This window comes from Anoplopoma fimbria, chromosome 4, assembly GCF_027596085.1.
Source record: "Anoplopoma fimbria isolate UVic2021 breed Golden Eagle Sablefish chromosome 4, Afim_UVic_2022, whole genome shotgun sequence".
NCBI classification, from domain to species: Eukaryota; Metazoa; Chordata; class Actinopteri; order Perciformes; family Anoplopomatidae; genus Anoplopoma; species Anoplopoma fimbria.
This window is the reverse complement of record NC_072452.1, coordinates 11482533-11504440: the sequence shown is the minus strand read 5'-3', so window position 1 is coordinate 11504440 and position 21908 is coordinate 11482533. Positions and strand designations below refer to the sequence as shown.

The window sequence follows — 21908 nt, the reverse complement described above, 5'->3', positions numbered from 1 at the left end:
TGATGTTGTAGTCAGTCTTTAAATTCGATGTGACTATGGGATATTTGGTCAGCAGTATGTCACTATGATAGTAGCTTTGTATGTGGTTCCTAACTCACTGTGTAGACAGAAGGCTGCTGCTTCTGCACAAGATAAGCAGTTATGAGAAATAGACGGGTTGGCAATCAATGAAGTGAATCTTCTTTTAACAAACATAACAACACATGCCAGTTAATGTCAAACTGTGCCCGCCATCTACTGCTTCAACTCACAATCTCTCATAGAAATGAATCAACACCGCCCAGCATAAACCGCATACAAACTTGACATAATGGTGTTTATTGCCAACCTATTGTACTTGATAATGTATTTGATTTAAATATGGTTTTTATCTCTGTTATTTTGTCCAAGTATTACTTTATAACTTGTACAGTAGTCCTTGAAAGAAAGTCACCTCTCTGGCATATATATATATAGCTTAATGGCAGTTTATCCTTCCTTATGCTCAAACAGAGATGCCAAGATCTACATTTTTCCCACTTTCCACATAGGCGGGCTACTGTTAATGTGCACGACCATGGACAGGACTACTGTTGCATTTGATTACATATGTGTCATGTTCACAAATAAAATCAGACAAGTAACGCAACAGTCGCAATTTAATCATATGTTTTAATAACCGAGCATGGAAAAACTATTCTTCATCAGGCGCAGAAAAGGGGACTCGGAGTTCCTTCCTGTGCGTTAAGGGCGTGACCGTCTTCTGTGAAAAGAAAGGAACGCGCCTGTGATTGGTCGGAACGGTGAGTGACAGCGACAACCATCCAATCCGGTGCTTTCTCCACAGAAATTGCGTTTTTTTCTGCCGGTTCTAGAAAACCAACCACGAGTTGTCGTCGTGTGGGAGAATCCATCTTGAAGAGAGCTCTCCGGTTGTGTGAGACCAGTAAGCAGGTTTTCCTTCTTCTTTAGCCTTGGTATTTGCATTATACTGCCACGTAAGTACCCACATGGTTGCAGTGTTTCCCCCGTGTGTTTTCTAGTAGATACAACGTGTTTTAATGACTCGAGCATAAAGGCGTATAGCGCGGCCTTTGCGTTACGTAACCTGCACATTTTGGTTATCAGCGTGGTGCAGAGGGGCTTCCTTTTTATTATCTATAGCCCCAGCACTGCGCACCCTTGGGTGCTGGGGTGTGTTATTGTGTGAGGGGCCATTTCGGGCGGTGGACGTGGATGTATGGAGAGCAGCCGGGCGGCCAAAATGGTGGGAAATGCGCGCACGGGCACCGCGTAAATGGCGGATTATATAACCAGCAGATGTGTGTTTTTCTTGGGGGGGTTTAAAGGTGTACAAGTGCAAGATGTCCGAGGCAGAGCAGCAGTATATGGAGACGTCGGAAAACGGCCATGAAGTCGACGATGACTTTAACGGAGCCGAGCAGACCGAGGAGGCGACGGAGGAGAGCAGCGCCGTGAACGAGGAGGAGGAGGAGGAGGAGGAGGAGGGCGCGGGGCCCGACGCCGACGGCAGCTCGCAGAACGGGGGCACGGAGGGCGGACAGATCGACGCCAGCAAAGGCGAGGAGGATGCAGGGTGAGTGTGCAAAAAAAATAAATGTTTATTTTTTGCGTAATCGACGCGTTTGTAGCAGGCAGGAGTTGCCATGTTTCTTTGTTCAACCGGCCTTTGTTGGCGCCATATGCAGAGCGGAGCAGGGGGGGGATGGGCGCTCCAGCAGGGATCAGATCCAGCATGCATTGGCTGACGACTAACCCATTGATATTTGTGCATTTTTTTTTTTTTTTTTATTTTTATTGAATTCATGTTTTGAATCATAAAAGCATTCAGTTAAAGCATCTGTTGTCTGTCTGTCTGCCCCTTCATACGTCATTGGGTCAACAGATGTTCTAGGACAGTGTGTACATTTACACCACCCGCTCAGCAGACATGTGTGGTTTAGAGTGGCAGGGCTGCCTGTAATGCTAAACATGTCCCCTTCTCTTCTGTGCTCAGGAAAATGTTTGTTGGTGGTCTCAGCTGGGAGACGAGCAAGAAGGATCTTAAAGATTATTTCACTAAATTTGGTGAGGTGACGGACTGCACCATCAAGATGGACCAGCAGACAGGCCGGTCAAGAGGGTTCGGCTTCATTCTGTTCAAAGAGGCAGCCAGTGTTGAAAAGGTGAGTTGTGTAGGAATTGTCGGCGACGGAGCATCTCTGTGTTTACAAGAAAGGCATGTCTCAATGTTCTCTCGTTTTTTTTGTTTTTTTAAGGTTCTTGAGCAGAAGGAGCACAGGCTAGATGGGCGCGTGATCGACCCCAAGAAGGCCATGGCCATGAAGAAAGATCCAGTCAAGAAAATCTTTGTGGGAGGCCTAAACCCTGACACTACAAAGGAAGTCATCCAGGAGTACTTTGGGACCTTTGGAGAGGTACGGTATTAAACATATTTGTCAGTTTATTAGGGAATTGAATGCTTAAGATATTGGCTAATTTAAAGTCTGTTCTCGTGCGTAGGTTGAGACCATTGAGCTTCCACAAGACCCAAAGACGGAAAAGAGGAGGGGATTCGTATTTATCACGTATAAAGAAGAGACTCCTGTCAAGAAGGTCATGGAGAAGAAATACCACAACGTTGGTGGAAGCAAGGTAACGGCATACCACGCATTCTGCACACTGACGTAATTGGATATGATGTGTTTGGTTCCATGAATTTAACAAAAGTCATGCCACACCGCAACATAATGTGCTCTTGTGTGGTGTTCCAGTGTGAAATTAAAATAGCCCAGCCCAAAGAGGTCTACCAGCAGCAGCAGTACGGTGCCCGTGCATACGGAGGACGCGGCAGGGGCCGTGGAGGTAAGCACCTTATTTCTACCAGCAAAATCTTTCGTTAAAACTATACTCAAACTTAGACTTTAAAATTTACAAATATCTACCTGGGTCCGGTAGAGTTGTGACAAAGGCCTCACCTGTTGTTTCTAGGCCAGGGCCAGAACTGGAATCAAGGTTACAACAACTACTGGAACCAGGGATACAACCAGAACTATGGCTACGGACAGCAAGGCTACGGCTATGGCGGCTACGGCAACTATGACTACTCTGCTGGTTATTACGGCTATGGGGGTGGCTACGATTACAGTAAGCGATAAGTGCCCCCCGGGAAAGAAAAAAGAATGAGAGAAACTTTATTTTCTTGGTCCTCCTTGTTGTACAGAAGAACTCAGTCCCTTTTTCTCTTGTCCTCCAGACCAGGGCAATACAAGCTATGGGAAAACTCCAAGACGTGGAGGCCACCAGAATAGCTACAAGCCATACTGATCACACGTAGTGCAGGTATGCATTTTTGCATCATCCGTGGTAGTATGAGAACATAGCTGTAACCATTGGTGCCTTTTTGACCCCAAAGATCTCCATCTACTCTAAATCCATTCAAGCATTGTGGTGGGGTTAGGGTAGGCTGTGTTGTGGGGTCTGTGATCATTAAAGATGGATTCATTCCACCTGTCAGCCATCTTAAGATGCATCTCTACTACTTGATCAATAAGGGTTGAGTTGGTGGTGGTTGAGAACAGGATTAAGGACCGTTTCACCTTTCACCAGGGTGCTAGGTGTACTAGTTAGCGGTCGTGCCCCCGCCCCCCCCCTCCCCCCAAAGTGTGTCTGTTCATTCACTGACCTGTCAAACTCATTCATGCACCTGTCTGTCTGTGTGTATCTGCATGCCTTATTTGGTTAATTCTCAGTAACGTTAAGCACCGTGTTTTTCTCTTAAGGTCTAAAGTAAATAAGAAAAAGAGATCCATGGTCTGACCACAACCAACATGGGCTCTGGCTTTTCCTTTGGAGTTGGCAGAAATTTGGACTCATGCTCCATTTGTACAGATCAAGTGAGGAACTGGGGAAGCAAATGTCACTTTTCCACTTTTTATTTTATATTGTTTTGTGTCCATTTACATTTCCAGTGATGGAAGTGTTATTTTTACTGTACTTTTTGGTACCTTTTTGAATCTAATGTATTGTATGGTTGTATTTTTACATGTCTACTGGATTTACAGATGAGCAGGAGCAAGAGCTTTAAAAGCTCACAAATAAAACAATTTTCTTTTTTTCATTTTTTTTTTTCATTTTGGTGTTATAGATCTTTTAGTTATTTTCTCCCGTGCTGAATGTTGGATGCAAGTTGCATGGCTTCAGATGTGGGGTGAGGCAAAATAAGGGATTTAAACTAATCAAAGGGTTCATTGTAAGCGTGTTAAGTGAATGTTTGCAGATCGCCTAGTAGACGAAGACAACCAGCATCTTTTTTCTTTTCTTTTCCTTTCGGCTTTTAAGGAGATTCTTCCCCCATCATGTCTGCAATTTTAAGTGGCTTTACTAGTGTTATTCAACTGAACGCAAGCCTGTAAATGTAAGAGGGTACTCCCTCTCTCACTGGAAACTCATTCCTCTAGTGTCTTGGGCAAATTGATAGAAATAAACTTTTGGTTTATATTACACATGGATCCATTTGTTATTATTTGTAGAGTTAATGTTAAATGTTTTGTACTGTTAAATGGCTTGCTTGTTTTGTCTTGAGTAATGTTAACATCTCTACGGATGCCTCTTTGGGAAGCTGTGGGAGAGGGCTTCACTGCCTGCAGGATAACTGGCTGAGTGTTAATACCCACCCCACTAGATGTGAAACTGCAGTACTTAGGGCATTTTTATGAATGTGACCAAGAGGTAAAGATAGTGGTCTGGTAAGTCCTTATCTCAACCGTACTGTCTATTGAGAACATGTTGCTGATCAGTGTTGTAAGTTGGGACTTATTATATAACATAAGAAAGGACTCACTATTTAAAACGGCTTTATTAGTTCATGATTAAAAAAAACAAAGATTTGTTGCCATTTATTAGTGTTATATTAGCATCTTGCATAGTGGGCCATCTTTAAGGTGGCAACAATATCCTGTGGCTGGCATCTCCATCAGTTATGCAACTGCTTGCATCTCATTCTAGTGAAGTGATGCCTCAAAATGGCACTGAACACCTGGGGGGAAAAGAAAATGATCAGTGGTGGCTCTAGACGGCTGGCAGCCTTTTAAAATATACTGCCCCCATTTTTACAGTTGAGCTTTGATATGAAAATGTACTAACGGACAGTAATTATGAGTCAGACTTTGGTTAATCAAGTTCAAAAACAGTGATCGGTGTTAAGCGGAGAACGGCAACATGTTCTTAGTGAAATTAACTTGTTTGATCTGCTGGAAGTATAAACATTCACATCTCTACCTCTGGACTTTATGAATGTGACCATCTGACAATGTCTGATGCAATTAAAAGTTTTTCTACAGGTTTACCAAACCTTAGATGTCTTCCTTTTCCGGTTTAAGTGTCCCTGGCTTCCATGTCTGTGAGAACAAGAAAATTGAAAGTAATTCTACACATTAAAATGATAGATGTGTGGTATTAAGTCTTTATATGGATCTTTCACAGTGTTCAGACTTTTGTCAAATTAAGTTTTGTGTCAAGTGCATGTTCATACCAACAAACAATCCTGTAACAGATGTAGAGTAAAGTAGTTGTTACTAACCTGTGAGGATGCGGTCAATACATTGTACCACCAGCTCTGCGTCCTCCATACTGAAACACATTGGAGGTTTAAACTTAATGACGCTCTCCCAGGGGCCGTCTGTACTGACGCAGATTCTATCCTCCTCTTTTAACCTAATGTAAAAGGGACAAGGAGTTAAATCAAACACTACTCGGCAGATAGGGAATACAAGAAAGTCAAGTTGGAGGTATTCAGCACTTGAGTTGTGTACCTCTTTACCACATGTGCTGCTTTTTCTGTGGCAGGAGTCCTTTGCTTCCTGTCTGTAACCAGCTCGATACCCACAAACAGTCCCTCGCCCCTGTTAAAAAAAAACAACAGAGCTATGAGGTTGACTCAGCATGAACCCATTTGGCCCGTCTTCAACATTGAATTATGTAACATTTGAATAACAGAACAGATGACTTAACTTAATATTGAGGGGAAGAAAGGGATTAACTTCAAAAATGTACAGTTTCTGCTTTATATGTATATAGCCGATTTGTTGTGAGAGGGAAAAAATATATAAATATATATATATATACTCAATTGTATTAATATCTCTACTTAACAAGGTAGTTAAAGCTTTCAAAGGGCATGTCTTCAATGTAAGGTACTGCTGTATTTATATATTTTCCCCCTTTAGTTGTGCCTCGTATTCTAATGAAAATAATTTACTTGCATCTACATACTCTTGGCTAAGGGATAGAAAGTGCCTTGTTTAGGCCCTTATCACGGGACTTTTATGTCACAGTAGCACATTTTCATTCTTAAAAGGTATGTGCACTTTCACCCAGTAGTCTCTAGTGTTAATTAATTTCTTAAGTAACAAGTGATGTTGCATGTGATGGCACCTTTTCTAAGATGCCCTGCATATCCACACAACACTCAAGCCTGAGCACCCACCATCGGAATGAAGTGCAGCTAACTCTAATAGTTCTAACACCATGGAGATGTCGAACCAGCACTGTACATAAGTGATGTCTTGTCAGCTAAGATAAGTGAAAACATCTGTGTGGATGTATCGAGTGCATGTAGGAGCCTGTTTTTCATTGTTTTTATTTATTATTGGAATCTGAATAAATGGCATAGACTCATTGGTCTTAATGAGTTTGAATACTTGAGTGCAGTAGTCGCTGCATCCTTACCTGACATCGCCAATCACTGGATGTCGTGTTTGTAGCTTTTTGAGCAAATCTTTAAGATGTGCTCCCACTCTTGTGGCGTTTCCTCTTAGGTCCTCTTTCTCTATCACATCAAGCAATGCAAGGCCAATTGCGCAGGACACTGGATTCCCTCCGAACTGCATGAAGTTAATATATATATATATAGTTATATATATATAGTTATGATATATGCATGCTAAACAAGAGGTAGTTGAAATAGATTTCAATTGAAATATTATTTTGCTTAAAGGCTGAAATTTGTAAGCAATTGACTTCGGTTATTCGTAGTAATCCATATTTTTGCAGCAGCAGCATAGTTGCAAATGAAAAAGTGGTAAATGACAACTTGTAAAGTGATTGACAGATGTCCAACTTCCATGTTTATGGAAGCACATTTTTTTTACTTTTTAAAGGCACCATTTTGAGTGACCAAGTAATAAAACAAGTTCTTACTATGATATCACAATATATTGAGAATGATTTTGTATTCCTTATGACAAAAAGGAACCCTTGCTGCCTCTACAGCTGTGAACAGCTATACAAAGCAACTTGAAGAACTCTTTCTTAATGTATTAAGGCTTCTGTATAGTCACCGTATTGAAGTACTCCACTCCGTTGGCTGTGAAAGCTGAGGCTATTTCTACAGTGGTCGCCACACATGCCAGGGGATGCCCATTGCCCATTGGTTTACCCATGGTCACTATGTCGGGACAGAAACTCTCCCCATGCAGCTGGAACGCCCAGAAATGACTTCCCACACGGCCAAATCCTGTCTGCACCTCATCTGCCACGAACACACCGCCAGCAGAACGCACGTATCTGTGGGAGATTCACCATGTCAACACTAATGTAAATGTGGCTGAGCAAAAAGCAGAACATTAAAAAAAATGAGTCACCACTCACTCTGCAACTTTGGTTGAGTATCCTTTGGGCAAGATGATTTGTCCTCCGACACTTGGCAATGATTCCGCAAAGAAGGCCGAGATCTATATGGAAAATGTAGGAAAAAAGCAATATAAATGTCATGTATTGATCGTGTTTATTACACCATTATACATTCCAAGTGTTAAGAGCGTTGCTGTTTTTATCCATGCTGCATAAAACTGTGTTAAAGCGTACCTTACGACCTTTCTTGTGCACCTCTTCTATTAGGTCTTTTACTGTGTCAGCGTATGCTTGGCCAGGGTCTGGGTGATCCTCTCTGTATATGCCTCTGTAGGTGTCTGGTAACGGCACCTAGGAGGATGAAACACTTTATTTCAGATAGACAGGAGTCTAATGTTGGTCAGTGGTTTGTGAGATGATGGTGGAATGAATGTACACACCACATGAACCCATTCTTTCTGTCCTGCCAGTTTCCGGAACTTGTAAGGACTAATGTCGATGAGGGACATTAGATGCCCATGGTATGCACTGGTGTAAAAGGAAAGTTCATTGTAATTGATAGCTGAGTGTATTGTCTGAGGGTGAATGTGTTGCAGTAGAAGAGAAGACTGACTGGTCAACCACAATGACGTCCTCATGCTGGGTGTACTGATGTGCCAAGCGTAGGGCGAGATCATTGGCCTCTGAACTGTCGGAAGAAGAGATGTAAAATCACTGGAATGGTACTTCAGGAAAAAACTATTCTGTTTCTGTGTGTGGGCGTATATCTTACCCAGAGTTAACAAAGTAGAACACACATAGTTTCTCAGGCAGGGTGGCAGCCAGGCGGTCTGCATACATGACTATGTTGTCGTGCAGGAATCTTGAATTTGTGTTCAGGAGGTCCATTTGTGCTGCTGCAGCTGCAGTAATGCTGGGGTGACAGTGGCCCACTGCAAAATGAATCATACTGTATGTTACTGCCATTAGTAGACAGGGGAAGTGTCATATAATGTGTTAACGGTAATAAATGGACTATGCACTGGATGATAACGGTTTTACCATGGTGGACGTTGCTGATGCAGTCCAGATAGCGCATGCCGTTTTCATCAAAGAGATATTGGCCTCTTGCTCTCACAATTTTCACAGGGTCGTCTGAATAAAACAGTCTACACGACTGCCTGTGATCCAACAAATGACACATGTCAGTGACTTTGGTGCACGCAATGCACCGCAGAACAATGTGCACGACATCACACAATCACAAAAACAAGCCACTTGTACATACCCAATTAACCTCCTCCTCATTGCGAGAGTTTCTTCTTTCCTGTGTTTCTCCAGTGCCATGTTTTCTTTGGGTTCCCTCTAAAGCAGACCAAAGACTACAGAGGCAAAGTGGGCCACCCAGTGCCAGGTCTCCTTCTATTTGTGGTTTCTCGGACAGCTGCTGTCCTCTAAATTGCACTACTGCCTCCTACTGGATTTAGCCGCACACTATCTATTTTGCATTAAAAAAACTTAAATATATTTTTTTCCAATGCTTAATAGTTATCAAAAGAGGTAGCCACCCACAACGCACATGTCCATGGTCAATTATAAGTTTATTTACAATATTGGATGTTTGGTTCATGCTGTGGCCTTATTCAGAAGGGCTCAACTGTGGGGTTGTTAAGGGGGGCAGAGGCTTCCTCAATAACTTCAACACACGTCGCTATGATTATTAATATATATATTAATACAACATATTATTATTATTATTAAGGTATTTCTTTGCAAAAGTATGAGTTATAAACGTATTTTTTTTTCTTTATCATATTGGACTTTTGAAGGCAGTTTTCAAACCCCCCCTGTAATGGTATGGTCCAAAGTCTATAAATACTCCGCTAATCTGCGCTCAGTGCGGGGCTCAGTGTTCAGCCTCGGTTGCTAAGGAACCGCTGAATGCAGGTAATACATCAGGACAGCGGTAGCATGCTAGCGCTCAGCCCGGCTGCGTAACAAGCTAATGCTACCACTGGTGGAGCGGCGACGTGACCGGCCCGGCCGGCAATGCAGCCACGGACAATTTCACGTGTTAGTCTAACGAATCACGGCTACGACGGGGCACAGTGACACGCCTTTGACCGGACTGACAACATGTCAGGACGCTGGTTCTCCTAGCTAAGCTAAGCTAGCTAACAACAACGGAGGGCTGCATCGTGCTGCTGCGGAGCAAGCTCACTGTAACGTCACTGCCTCACACTGACCTGCTGTTTGCCCGTCAGTACAGACAGGGTGCATGGGCTGTGGTGGCCTTAAGAGGACCACACACTTTATCCACAGAAACGTGGGGGTTTGTCACGTTAGACCAGGTGGTGAAGTTGTGTAAAAGTTGCACATCAGCTGCTGGTTGACAGCCCTGTTTTACATCTGTGGGGCTGCAGAGGTTTAGCCAGGCAGCATGTCTTCTGGCATGTGGACCTAGGCTAGCTATGTAGCACCATGTTGGCCACAAGGAGGAAGGCCCTGGAGGCCACATCTGACAAGTGCTAGAAAGTATCTTCAGGGAGGACTCTTTAAGTGTCATCAGGCGTTTCAGTTCAGATCAGAGAAGCATCATTTCAAGTTGATCAACATCATGTTTCAATGTGGGTGTTTTTCTTGTCTGGTTTGGATGTCAGCAGTAAATGTGCTCTAGATTTGTGGCTGCTGAACTGCAGTGTAAAAGCCCTTTTTTTAATGCTGTGGCTAGAGTTCACAAATTGTCTTGCTGTTGTAGTTCGAGATGTGTTTTTGGGCTGTGCAAAGGTTTGCTGGGATGGGCCAGTATGGGTTAATCTTCAGATATGTTTGTGCATTGAGTAACCTTTAGATCTTAAAAGCTAACTATTTGCATGCAAAGTAAATATCATAGGAACGGGCATGCAGGTGATTGTGTCATTTTGGCTTTTCCTTGGTTATAGAAGCCCTTCAGACCAGGTCACTGTTCTTTTGTCCCTCTTGATAAGACCCTATGGCATGCTTCCAACCCCTATCCCCATTCATTTTTCACACACTTCCCCCATCTTTTCCCCTTTACATCTCTCCCTTTTCATTCACTTCACAACTCCAAGTTTTGACATTTTGTTGGACCCTACTGACTATGATTGTGATGGCGTTCCCCCAAAAGGTTTTCAATTTGGACATGCATTGGATTTTTACTAGTCTATGTTTGTAGTACCAGTAAGAAATTGCCCAGTTCACTGTGCATGATGGAATGTGAAGTGTTTCTTTGTTCTCCTCGTGCCCATGTGTTCCCTCTCTGCCTTTGTGAACATGAACTTCTGCCTTTCATGTTTGAATGAGGCAGCATGTAGTTCTTTGCCTGGGTCTTTTATAGTAATGTGGTCAGTACTTGGAACACATTCTGCTCTTCTTTCCTTAGGCTTTTCTCCACTACATGTATAACATGTTGGAGGGGAGTCCCCCATTAGCAGATTTTTCACTCTTATCCAAGGACTGATGGATCTGCCTAGCCATTTATGAGCTACTGTTCAATCAGTCAATTTAAGTTATTTCAATTACGTGCTTTTTCAGTTTCAGTTAATCATTGACATTGTTTAATGAGAATTCATTTTCACCCGTCTCTCTAGGTGGCTTAAACATGACTGTGGCATAGTGAGTAAAGCTGGTCAGTCTGGCTGGTTGAGGTGTGGAGGGGACACCACAAACCACACCAGGATTCTGACTAATACGACTTCCACTGCCCTCAGTCAATCTCCTCCTCATCTCCATGTCTATCGCTGGATTGTAGCTACAAATATGGTGACACTTATCACAGAGCAGCTCCGTAAGCAGAGTTTGGAAGAGCCTTATTACAAGGCTTTCTCATTCAATGTGAATGTGGTAAGTTGAATACTAAATCTTGTCCTTATTTCTAAAGGGCATTTTTTCCCTTGGACCACTTAGTTTGATGTGTTCTAGTTTTGTATTGAGTTTTCATATATTTCTGTCCCAGTCATTACCTGCAGTTGGTTCCAGTCCCACGGTCTCATGGAGTGCTAGATCATCACAAGGTGCGTTCATTGACTTTAGTGCAGTGCTTGCAACCTTCCGGTGGGGAAATCTGCCTCGTCTCATGTCTGTCTTTTGGCAATTTCAGAATCCAGCTCAGCTACACATCCATTATCCAAAGCCAACCCTCTGGGTGAATCCTGTGGACTAGACTCCCCATGGTGTCCTTCCCGCTCTGGAGAAACTCTCCAGAGAACAGAAGTTTCTTTTACAAACCAGGTTTTCCAAAGCTCACCACCACCACCTCCTCCAAAACGCCACTGCCGGTCCCTCTCTGTTCCAGAGGACTTGTCTCGGTGTCGCTCCACCTGGCATCCTAGTGCATCCAAGGTTTGGACCCCTGTCAAACGTGGCTGCCAAAGTGGAGGAGCATCTAGTTCCAGCTCTGGAGCCAGCTCTTTGCCACTTTGTGGTCCAAGTTCCTCCTTCACCTCTTCCTCCCTACACTCATCTTCTAGCCCTACCTTCTTTAGCTTAGCACTGTCCTCTGACTCACCACTACCATGGAGCTTTTCATGGGAGCCTTTTGACAAACTGAAAGGAGTCTGTTCGGCCTCCTTTGCTACTCCTTCCTCTTGCTCCTCCTCACCAGCCCCCCTGGTTTCCCACTCAGTCCTGCAGCGCCGCTTCTCCCTCTCCCCTGTGCACATTCAGGATGCTTCCTTGGTGTTCCTGCCCCCCCAGCCCTCCCCTGCTTCTGCTTTGACATATAGCTGCTCTGGCATGGAACACCCAGCCCTGTCCTCATCTCCCACTTCAGCCTGCAGCACACCATCCTCCTCTAGGCGCGACCTGCACCCAGCTCTACCGCGATGCCACTCTCAGCCCTGCGACATGCGCAAACCTCGCTTGAAGAGGCGCCATGACCCAGATGTTCTGCCCTGCTCCAGGCCAGGCCTCGACTTCAGCAAGATGACACAGGTGAGCAAGAAAGCTCAATGGGCTGGTGGTAGTTTCTGTCAATGTACTCGCATTGATTGTAACCGTATGTAATCAGAGGGCCTGCGTTCACTGTCCTCTGGATCTTGGAGGGCAATAGTAGGCCCCTGGCAGAATACCCAGGCAACTCGGCCCGTAGATGGTCAGTTCTCTTCATTTAAGTCTGGAGTACATATTGGTATGAATAGTGAAGACGTAGGACCCCAGATATGTTTGAAACCTGTCTCGGTCACATCAGTGCACCCAGGATTGGGTTCTGGGCTGTGTTTTTGGTTAAGACAAAACAAGTGTCTTAAGCACTTGTGTCACCGGTTTTCTTGGTAGCAACTACCAAGTAAATCAAAACTAACTTGCCACATTTTTCTTGAAGATGTTCAAAATGGCTCTCAAGGCAAAATCCTTAAATTCAGACATTTTCTGACCATTTGGGGACCTTTTTTAAAGGGACAGTTAACCCCAAAATTAAAAAGAAAGTGTGCATACTCATGGCCGAGAGGCTCTTGCTTGTGACGGTGCAAGATAAGTTATGAGCCTCTTGTCCATGAGTACATGCACACTTTCTTCTGCGCATTATTACAGTTGTAGTTTGGTGTGAAGAAAATTGCTCCCACATGAAACTAATTACGAAAAGGTCTATGGATTTTCTTAGGTTCATGATTTCTGGAAATAAATGTTGCTGTTGAGTTTTTCAAAAGTATTTTTTTTGTGTGTTGAACTTACTTAGTTCCATTGTTTTCAAGGGAAGGCAGACATCTTCAGAATCTCTGTAGCAGATTTTGCACTCCAACTCACCAAAAAAAGAAGCTAGATTGATTAATGGTACTACAGTTAAGAGGAAAAATATGTAATTTTGATTTTAGGGTAATATGTCCCTAAAGTTCATTTCTAACTTATTTCCCACTATTATTAGGTCACCAAAATAACGACCCAGTACAAAATAAAATTCAGGTAGCTAGAAAGTTGAAGTAAATGTCTTGCTGACACCCCTGGTACTTGCCTACACATTCTGATCTATGAATGTCAAACGGGTAATTCTGTTTCATATTCTAATTGGACTAAAATCTTCTTATATAAATTACATAACTTAAGAGTCTGTAGTTTCTAGAGTCAATGCTGTTTCAGTAATGTCACACACGTCAGCCAAGACCATTAACTCAATCAGTTTATCCATACATTACCAAACAAACGGGCACTACCGTCCATGCATTGCCAGTGATGTAATCACTGCACCATGTTTATTTTATTACCTTTTGGGTGTGGATCCTGGAGATGTATGAAGCAGATAACTCTGCTTCATTAAGAATAAGACTGGGCCACACGTGTTTTGCCACATGTTCAATGCTAAAATTGTGACATAACATGTTGATCATGACTCTTCCTCTTCTCCTGTGTAGATTGGTAATCACGAGAGCCTAATGTGTGGTACAGGTGGCTGCATTGTTCCAGTGTCTTCCCAGGCAGAGCAGCGCTCAGCCTTCTCCCCTGCAGAGTTCCTGGGACGAGCCAGCATTGGGCCACTAAGCGAAAGTGAAGAAGAAGAAGAGGAGGAGGAGGAAGAAGATATAAGGAAAAGAACTGTAATAGATGGAGGGCCAAAGATTGCTTTTGAAAGAGACTGCACAGAACTGGACTTGCACCTCATAGAAGAGAACTGACCACTCCTTGACGCTAGAGTGCGATAACTGCATTCATAACTATGTTAAGCACACCTTTAGGCTTTGTCAACTCTTCTGGCAGAGTCCTTGGGAACTTGCTGCCCTCCTAAGGCATATGTTCAGATTTCATAAACAAGAATCAAGCAATTAGAAGCTAATCAAATTACGATGTTATGATTGTAACACTTTGTTCATTATTCAACATTTCACAAAAATGTCACAGTGCCTGCGTATACAACACTCCATGGGGAAATGTGCATGAGCAAATAAGCTAGTTTTCTTGCGCACAGAATTTTGGCTAATATTTTATAATGACAAAAGTCTTAATTTATGTTAACTATTGGAATGCATCTTGATTTTTCTTACTACAACTCATCATATCAAAGAACTATGTATACTGGAGTAATCAGAATGTGCTTAATATTTCCTCATAAGTGATTTGAATACACATTCAAAGTCAATAGATTCATATAATGGAGGTAAAGATTCCTCAATGCGCCATCAGATACTGGCATAGAATTTGAGAAGCCCAAACAATATAAGAAAACTGATCTATATATTAAAGCTCTCCTGTTATTTGGGATACATTCCAGGATTTCACTGCTGTTCCTTAAATCAATCACACCCATTGTAATGTTTTTCTTTTGGGAGTAATTACATTAAATGGAAAATGTCTGTAGTAGTTAAAGAACAGCTCTCCCTTTTAGTTCATGTATTTTCTTTTTGGGAGTTTTTCTCAATTGCTTGAACATAAACCGACCTCGTCAATATTAATAATACTGCTGATACTGACACTGACCATGCCTTAAGCTTAAAACAGAGTTCTTGGTGCTCTGGTCTTCTTTTAACAGCCAGACATTCTTGCAATCTCCATTTACGCTGATTCAGATATTTTTGAACAGGTGGCACATGCACTATAACAGTCGATTGAATAGCGGAATCGATGCTGCAGCTGGACTCTATAGGGCACAATGTAACGTGCTGTACAGTGGTCGGAGGGCGAAAACACATTTAGCCAATTCTGAGTGTATGACAAAGGTGATGCTGATGCAGATGATTTGGTGGCCTTTCAGGAATGATTTTTCATGTGTTTTCAGATGGAAATACTACTGTTGCACAATTTATGTACAAATAAAATTTAATAGAGAATGATATTTTTTTTTCTTCAAAAAGTGTATTGTCTTCCATTCACAAATAATGTGTATATGCTTCCAGTCCAGGGGGGGTAATAGTTGAGACCATTACCGTGACACCTAGCGGCTGGTCTTAGTATAACACATTGCATAGAAATACTTTAAGTCCATTCTGACTTTACTTACTCAATTTTGTGTTTAGGGGGAAACAAAAAACTCTCACAAAAACTACTTAAACCTTGCTTCAACTTTGTGTAAACAACACTTATCTTAAAAACAAACACATGGATGTATTTCTAAAAACATGAATCAGCACATGAAGAACAAGTAAATATAAAAAAAAGAAAAAAAATGTTATTTTTAAGTTTGCTAACAGAAGTCAGGCGTGTTGCAGTGGAAAGTTTTGCACATGTGGGCTGGATGGAGAACGCCGTTCCGCCGTGGACGGTGAGGGCGCTCCTTGCAGTCCACCGGTGCTTTTTTTCCCACAGACGGTCTGACCCCCCCACCGACAGGCCACTTCCTCTTTTGTCTAATTTCATGGCGATCGGGAGAGAGGGAACGCCGCCGACGCACGCACACCGCCTCCTGGAAGAGTTGACCCGGGGTAAATACACAACGTTTGTTCTGCAGGGTTCCGTCACCGGCTCTACGAAGTACTTCTCCTCGAGCCCAGTCACGTGCTCGGGTCCTCTGCTCACAGCTCTGTTCCTCTCTCGTGGGTCAGAGTACATTGTAGCGCCTCACGCGCTGATAACAAACCGGACCGAACGCTCCCCCTCTCTCTCCCCCCCCCTCTCCTCTCTCCCTCCTCCTCCTCCGTGCGCGCGGCTCCCACACTCAAGCAGGCACGCGAGCTAACGGCTCTGGGGGCTAGCGCACGTTAGCAAAAGCTGCAAAACGCCTGAAACATGTAGCTATGGTTTTTGTTTTGTTTTTGTTTTTGTTTATACTTTGGCACGCTTATAAGTCTAATAACACCACGTGTTCAGGTCATTGTAGTTCACACTAAACGTCCAAACATGTGTGTGTGTGAGTGTGTGTGTGTGTGTGTGTGTGTTGGGGGGGTGATGCTAGCTAGCGTTAGCTCACAGCGGCTAAGCTAGCGTTAGCTCCCGTGCTATGTGTTTAGTTCGCATTAGCCCGGAGCGCGGGTCGCTCGGTACTGCCTCAGAGCGGCCACGTGACTCTGGTGGACGGCACAACGCGTGCTACCCGGGTGGCGTGTCTGTGCCTCCACTCGGTGCCAGAAGCGGGCTAGCTAGCAGCATTAGCGGGCTAACGGTAACTCCAGTGCTAACGAGGCTACGTGGTGACCGTTGACGTTCAGTTATCGGATGTGCACGCGGGCCCGCACCGCTCTGTGGCCGTTAACCAGGCGGTGGGGTTACTGTGGTTACCGTGAGAGAGGGGTGTTGTTGTGGCAACGCACAGAACATTGGCCGTAAAGTTGTAGACCGTGATGAGCAGGTGACATGGAGCACAATGTGGTCTGATGAGAACGTAGAGTCACTGGTGACCTTTAACTCACTGTTAACTCTTAACAAAGGGGTTCACCTCACACAGCTTCATTTGATTGATTCTCTGTTTGAAACCTGCAACATGGAGATATTGTCTTAACTTCATGTCCTAACAAGACACCTGTAGAGATACTGTGGCCTTGAAGAAAGCACAACCCCGAGCCTTCCTCTGAGCACTGACTGTGTTCATGTTAGTCTGTTTCTTCACTTATTGTATTCGTATTAGTTTGTTGCACTTATTATGTTCGTATTAGTTTGTTTGTTGCATTTATTGTATTCGTATTAGTTTGTTGCACTTATTGTGTTCGTATTAGTTTGTTGCCCTTATTGTATTCGTATTAGTTTGTTGCCCTTATTGTATTCGTATTAGTTTGTTGCACTTATTGTGTTCGTATTAGTTTGTTGCCCTTATTGTATTCGTATTAGTTTGTTGCACTTATTGTGTTCGTGTTAGTTTGTTGCACTTATTGTGTTCGTGTTAGTCTGTTGCGCTTATTGTGTTCGTGTTAGTCTGTTGCCCTTATTGTGTTCGTATTAGTTGGTTGCACTTATTATATTCGTATTAGTTTGTTGCCCTTATTGTGTTCGTGTTAGTTTGTTTGTTGCACTTATTGTATTCGTATTAGTTTGTTGCACTTATTGCACTCCTATTAGTTGGTTGCACTTATTGTGTTCGTATTAGTTGGTTGCACTTATTATATTCGTATTAGTTTGTTGCACTTATTATATTCGTATTAGTTTGTTTGTTGCACTTATTATATTCGTATTAGTTTGTTGCACTTATTATATTCGTATTAGTTTGTTGCACTTACTGTATTCGTATTAGTTTGTTGCCCTTATTGTATTCGTATTAGTTTGTTGCACTTATTGTGTTCGTGTTAGTCTGTTGCACTTATTGTGTTCGTGTTAGTCTGTTGCCCTTATTGTATTCGTGTTAGTTGGTTGCACTTATTGTGTTCGTATTAGTTGGTTGCACTTATTGTGTTCGTATTAGTTGGTTGCACTTATTATATTCGTATTAGTTTGTTGCACTTATTGTGTTCGTGTTAGTTTGTTTGTTGCACTTATTATATTCGTATTAGATTGTTGCACTTATTGTGTTCGTATTAGTTTGTTGCACTTATTATATTCGTATTAGTTTGTTGCACTTATTGTATTCGTATTAGTTTGTTGCACTTATTGTGTTCGTATTAGTTGGTTGCACTTATTGTATTCGTATTAGTTTGTTGCACTTATTGCATTCGTATTAGTTTGTTGCACTTATTGTGTTCGTATTAGTCGGTTGCACTTATTGTATTAGTCGGTTGCACTTATTATATTCGTATTAGTCGGTTGCACTTATTGTGTTCGTATTAGTTGGTTGCACTTATTATATTCGTATTAGTCGGTTGCACTTATTGTATTAGTCGGTTGCACTTATTATATTCGTATTAGTCGGTTGCACTTATTGTATTAGTCGGTTGCACTTATTGTGTTCGTATTAGTTTGTTGCACGTATTGTATTCGTATTAGTTTGTTTCTGCACTGTACTTTTGCTCTGGTTTATGCTCTTAGACGCTTGTTTAAGAAAGGAGATGCACTTATGACTTCTGGTGACTAGTAGTTCTCTAGAATACCTATGTTGAATACACTTATTGTAAGTCGCTTTGGATAAAAGCGTCTGCTAAATGACTGTATTGTAATGTAATTGACTTAACCCTAAATCAATGTGCCTTTTCATGTTCACAGTGTAAACTAAGTTGTCAATCAGACCGGCACAACGGACACTGTTCTCCAGGTGAGTGACTGTCTCCAGTCTGCCACTGTAATCAATTTATAATGTCAATTTATAATGTTCTTCAAGTTTATAGGTCTTATGTCCATGTTTTAATAGCTACACATCCTACCTGGAAAATGTAGTTACTGCTAGTTTTTAACAAACAAAATTCAATGTACTTGGGCTATTCTGCCTTCTTGTTTTACAGTTTTGATTACTATTTCTTCTGATCACGTGGAAAGGAAACAAGTGAATTATGATATATTTTTTACTATGTTTTTTTTTTTGTATTTGTGTGCAGGTGAAACTAAGTGGACGACATTAAAAGGCCTCCATAGGACTTGGATCTGTTCTTCTCTGTCCCAGGTTCAGACTGCGCGGTCTATGGCTCTGATGGACAAACACAAACAAGTCAAGCGGCAGAGACTTGACCGCATTTGTGAGGGTGAGATTTATACTCGTATACAAAGGAAAAGTAAGAACTTGCATGTTTGAGGTATATTTTGTTATTTTAATATACATATTAGTTCAACTATGAAGACCCCTGTAGTCAGTTAGTTGAGCCTTTGTGTTTATGAAGAATGATGATGATTTCAAATATGCAAGGTGGTAAAACACAACATTTCTACTTGCAACCTGCAACTGTGTTTACTATGAAGGCAGACCAGAGTGATTTTTCCTATTTATCAAGAAAACGTTGACATTTTTAATTTTTTTGAAACCCAATGCTGACCGTTCCTAAATGTTTTGTATAATTGTGCTATATAATGATTCCTTTAAGTATATTATCCTGCCGCTCTAGAAACACTCTGGTGTTAATGTAGTTATTTCTCTTGCTTTACGGGGATATAAGGCTGTTGGTTTGCCTGTAGTATTGTAAACTGACTGGTTGAATGCCGACCATTATTGTATTTCTTACTACCTCTCAGTGCGTTTGTCCGGATCGATAGAAGGGAATGATGGGGGCGGAAGATGTACGTTTTTCATTTGGGCTAGAAGATAATAATATTTAGGTCAATGTACTTTCTGGGTCAGTTTGACGACCAATGAGACATAACATTTGCTAGCTAGAGCACACTGCAGTACCTCTGCCCCGCTCTCCCAGCTAAGAGACAATTTCATCTTTTCTCTGTCTTCTTCTTCTTCCTGGGGTAAACTGGTAGTACTCTTTTACTAAAACTATTTCTTGGGAGAACACAAAGTATTGCCTTTTTTTCCCAGCCATGTCCACATAGGAGCTCCGTACATTTGATGGTGGAGCAGGTCGCTGTTTGTCAATTTATTTTATTAAATTGGTATACAAGGAAAGTCCAGGTGGAATTGTTACACTGTATTTCATATTGAAGATAACAGAACATAATTCAACTTTATGTTTATGCTACACAGTCATGGATGGTACAGTGCAGATTTGTAGAAGAGATAGTATTCTGAGCTGTTGTAAGGTGGAGAGTAGATGGTGCAGATCAGACATAATGGTGTGCTAAAATGGAGGGAACAGTCTGGGTGAGTCTCTGGAGACGGGTGAGAGGGAGAGGACAAGGTGAAGGGTCGTGGCCGCAACTACAGGGAAACGGTCCAGCTGTCTCTTTAAAAAACGACAACAGCCCAAACTGCCCTCGGCCTCAGCCCCGGCTATGCTAATGAGGTTAGTGCTGGTTGGCTGGCCTTCAAAGGAGCTGATTTCCAATTGGAGGCTGAGCGTGGGGGAGGGGCTGGGCGTGGATGACAGCTGGGATCCAGCCAGCCAAGAGCAGGCTGACAGAGAGAGAGGGAGAAAAAAAGAGCGATAGAGGGAGAGCAAGGGGAGAGAGAGAGAGAGAGGAAGACAGGCTCACAGACTTCATAATGCAAGGTTAGGCCTGGTGCTCATGTGTTTTCTATTTTGGCATGTGTTTTTGAAATTTGTGACGTGTGGGGGTAGAGATCTATGGTTTCGGTGTGGAGCAGCTATGCGTGTGCAGTTTCCCTTTTATGTTCAGCTCGTATCGGTTTTGTCGCAGCCGTCAAGAAGGAACTGAATACCCGAGTGTGTGTGTGTGTGTGTGTGTGTGTGTGTGTGTGTGTGTGTATAGCTGCGTCTGGGTGGAGTACCGCTGCTTGCTGCATTATCATCGTTTGCTGCCCCTCCCCCCCTCACCTCTTACTCCTCCAACTGCGGCCAGAGGGAGAGAGAAGAGGAGGAGGGAGTGAGGGGAAAGAAAGGGAGAGGGAGGGAGAATGAATGAATCACTGAATGAATTGTATTGTGTGTGTGGCCATGCTTGCGCTTAGTAGGCCTCGGGTATGCCAGTGTCCTATACTCAAATTACTCTTTGTGTAGGCCTACTTGTATATTTCCACAACTACTTTTTCAGAGGGGTCTTTGTGATGGATCCCTTTGGGTTTTTCTATGTAGTTAGCGTCTCTTTGTGTGTTCAGCGTGTAGCAGTAGGCCTGTTAGCATTCTTGAGCCATCTGCAATAATTGTGAATCACACATAACTATAACTGGACCAGGCTATATGTTTTTCTTTCTTTTTTTGTGTGCTTTTAATGCATGTATTGGGAAATGCTTAGACGTCAGAGGAAGTGTTCACAAATATTTGTTTTCCACCCTCGGCTACCAGCTCCCTTCCCTCCTCTGCGGTCTCACCATTACCTCCTGCCCTCTGTCCAAGTAAACGTTCCAGCCAGATACACTCCCCCACCCTGGGACACACACACACCTGTCACACACCAGGGGCAAGATAGTGTGTACTGGTGCATGTGGTGGGCCAGTCCAAGCCAAGAACTGCAGGGAGAGAGAGGTGTAAAGAGCATTTGCAGATATAAATATAAATTCCCCCACTTTTATTCCCAATGCATTGGCATATATTTGGTGTTTATTTATGGCATTGATTTGTTTTTGACATGCAACCTTTCCTTTGTTGGCATAATGATAAGTGGCCATGGTGCACGTGGGTAAAATGTGCAACTGTACCACCGTAAGGTGTGTTTGTGTATCTGTATATGTCTGAAGAAAGGGCAGAACCAGATAAATAGAAATGGGGACTCTAGCAGACAGGAGAATTTAGGTCATGACTCAGACCCCCTCGTGAACCCCCACCTCTTCCTCTCGGAGACCCCGCGGTTTTCTCCACCCCTCCCCCAGCCGCCACACTCCATCACCTCTCCCCTTCTCGTTCCAGCCCCCTCCCCTCTGCGTGTGCACTTCTCATACAGTGGCAGGTCAGGTTCCCAGACTTCTGCGTCATTATCCAAAATGTAACTTTCCCTTTATGAGGGGTGTAAGGATCTGAATGGAA

General features: G+C 42.9%; 4 protein-coding genes across 14 annotated transcripts in view; 3 read left to right on the top strand and 1 right to left on the bottom strand.

Annotated features, from left to right (window-relative positions):
* The first annotated feature begins 820 nt into the window (after positions 1-820).
* Positions 821-4482, top strand: hnrnpaba (heterogeneous nuclear ribonucleoprotein A/Ba). Of its 4 annotated transcripts, none has more exons than XM_054596985.1 (9): positions 821-925; positions 1329-1576; positions 1997-2165; positions 2259-2417; positions 2503-2634; positions 2754-2844; positions 2971-3126; positions 3236-3321; positions 3762-4482. In XM_054596985.1, exons 2-8 carry the CDS (start codon positions 1344-1346, stop codon positions 3304-3306), a joined length of 1011 nt encoding a protein of 336 aa, XP_054452960.1. In that variant the 5' UTR covers positions 821-925; positions 1329-1343; the 3' UTR covers positions 3307-3321; positions 3762-4482. The 4 variants fall into 4 exon arrangements, with proteins under 4 accessions (XP_054452960.1, XP_054452961.1, XP_054452962.1 ...); XM_054596986.1 differs by having other exon boundaries at positions 872-977; XM_054596984.1 differs by lacking the exon at positions 821-925 and adding an exon at positions 1044-1246.
* Positions 4483-4578: 96 nt separating this feature from the next.
* Positions 4579-9120, bottom strand: phykpl (5-phosphohydroxy-L-lysine phospho-lyase). Its single transcript, XM_054596982.1, has 13 exons — positions 8879-9120; positions 8653-8771; positions 8384-8543; positions 8225-8299; positions 8052-8139; positions 7846-7962; positions 7630-7712; positions 7320-7545; positions 6709-6863; positions 5793-5882; positions 5561-5694; positions 5333-5378; positions 4579-5017 (listed from the first exon to the last, which is right to left on the bottom strand). The coding sequence occupies exons 1-12, from the start codon at positions 8935-8937 to the stop codon at positions 5356-5358; spliced, it is 1329 nt and encodes a 442-aa protein (XP_054452957.1). The 5' UTR covers positions 8938-9120; the 3' UTR covers positions 4579-5017; positions 5333-5355.
* A 367-nt stretch (positions 9121-9487) lies between these two features.
* Positions 9488-15358, top strand: LOC129089678 (protein FAM53C-like). The gene is made up of 5 exons (XM_054596983.1): positions 9488-9537; positions 11202-11454; positions 11567-11624; positions 11711-12543; positions 13956-15358. The coding sequence occupies exons 2-5, from the start codon at positions 11371-11373 to the stop codon at positions 14214-14216; spliced, it is 1236 nt and encodes a 411-aa protein (XP_054452958.1). The 5' UTR covers positions 9488-9537; positions 11202-11370; the 3' UTR covers positions 14217-15358.
* A 384-nt stretch (positions 15359-15742) lies between these two features.
* ctbp1 (C-terminal binding protein 1) overlaps positions 15743-21908 on the top strand; it is a 15840-nt gene continuing 9674 nt past the window's right edge. Inside the window, exons 1-3 of one of the 8 annotated variants that reach the window (XM_054596976.1) lie at positions 15743-15956; positions 18598-18646; positions 18927-19070. In XM_054596976.1, the coding sequence (XP_054452951.1) occupies positions 19010-19070 (61 nt within the window). In that variant the 5' untranslated portion in view covers positions 15743-15956; positions 18598-18646; positions 18927-19009. The other 7 variants (XM_054596977.1, XM_054596980.1, XM_054596974.1 and 4 more) reach the window with 7 other exon arrangements.

Excerpts from the sequence above, each read along its gene's own strand:
- hnrnpaba (XM_054596984.1), top strand. The coding sequence starts at position 1,220 with ATGGAGAGCAGCCGGGCGGCCAAAATG. Across the intron at positions 1,247-1,328 it reads GCAGCCGGGCGGCCAAAATG|GTGTACAAGTGCAAGATGTC; the intron begins GTGGGAAATGCG and ends GGGGGTTTAAAG. Across the intron at positions 3,127-3,235 it reads TGGGGGTGGCTACGATTACA|ACCAGGGCAATACAAGCTAT; the intron begins GTAAGCGATAAG and ends CTTGTCCTCCAG.
- phykpl (XM_054596982.1), bottom strand. The coding sequence starts at position 8,937 with ATGGCACTGGAGAAACACAGGAAAGAAGAAACTCTCGCAATGAGGAGG. Across the intron at positions 7,713-7,845 it reads TGCACAAGAAAGGTCGTAAG|ATCTCGGCCTTCTTTGCGGA; the intron begins GTACGCTTTAAC and ends TTTTCCATATAG. Across the intron at positions 6,864-7,319 it reads GAGTGGAGTACTTCAATACG|TTCGGAGGGAATCCAGTGTC; the intron begins GTGACTATACAG and ends AACTTCATGCAG.
- LOC129089678 (XM_054596983.1), top strand. The coding sequence starts at position 11,371 with ATGGTGACACTTATCACAGAGCAGCTCCGTAAGCAGAGTTTGGAAGAG. Across the intron at positions 11,455-11,566 it reads TCTCATTCAATGTGAATGTG|TCATTACCTGCAGTTGGTTC; the intron begins GTAAGTTGAATA and ends TTTCTGTCCCAG. Across the intron at positions 11,625-11,710 it reads GAGTGCTAGATCATCACAAG|AATCCAGCTCAGCTACACAT; the intron begins GTGCGTTCATTG and ends TGGCAATTTCAG.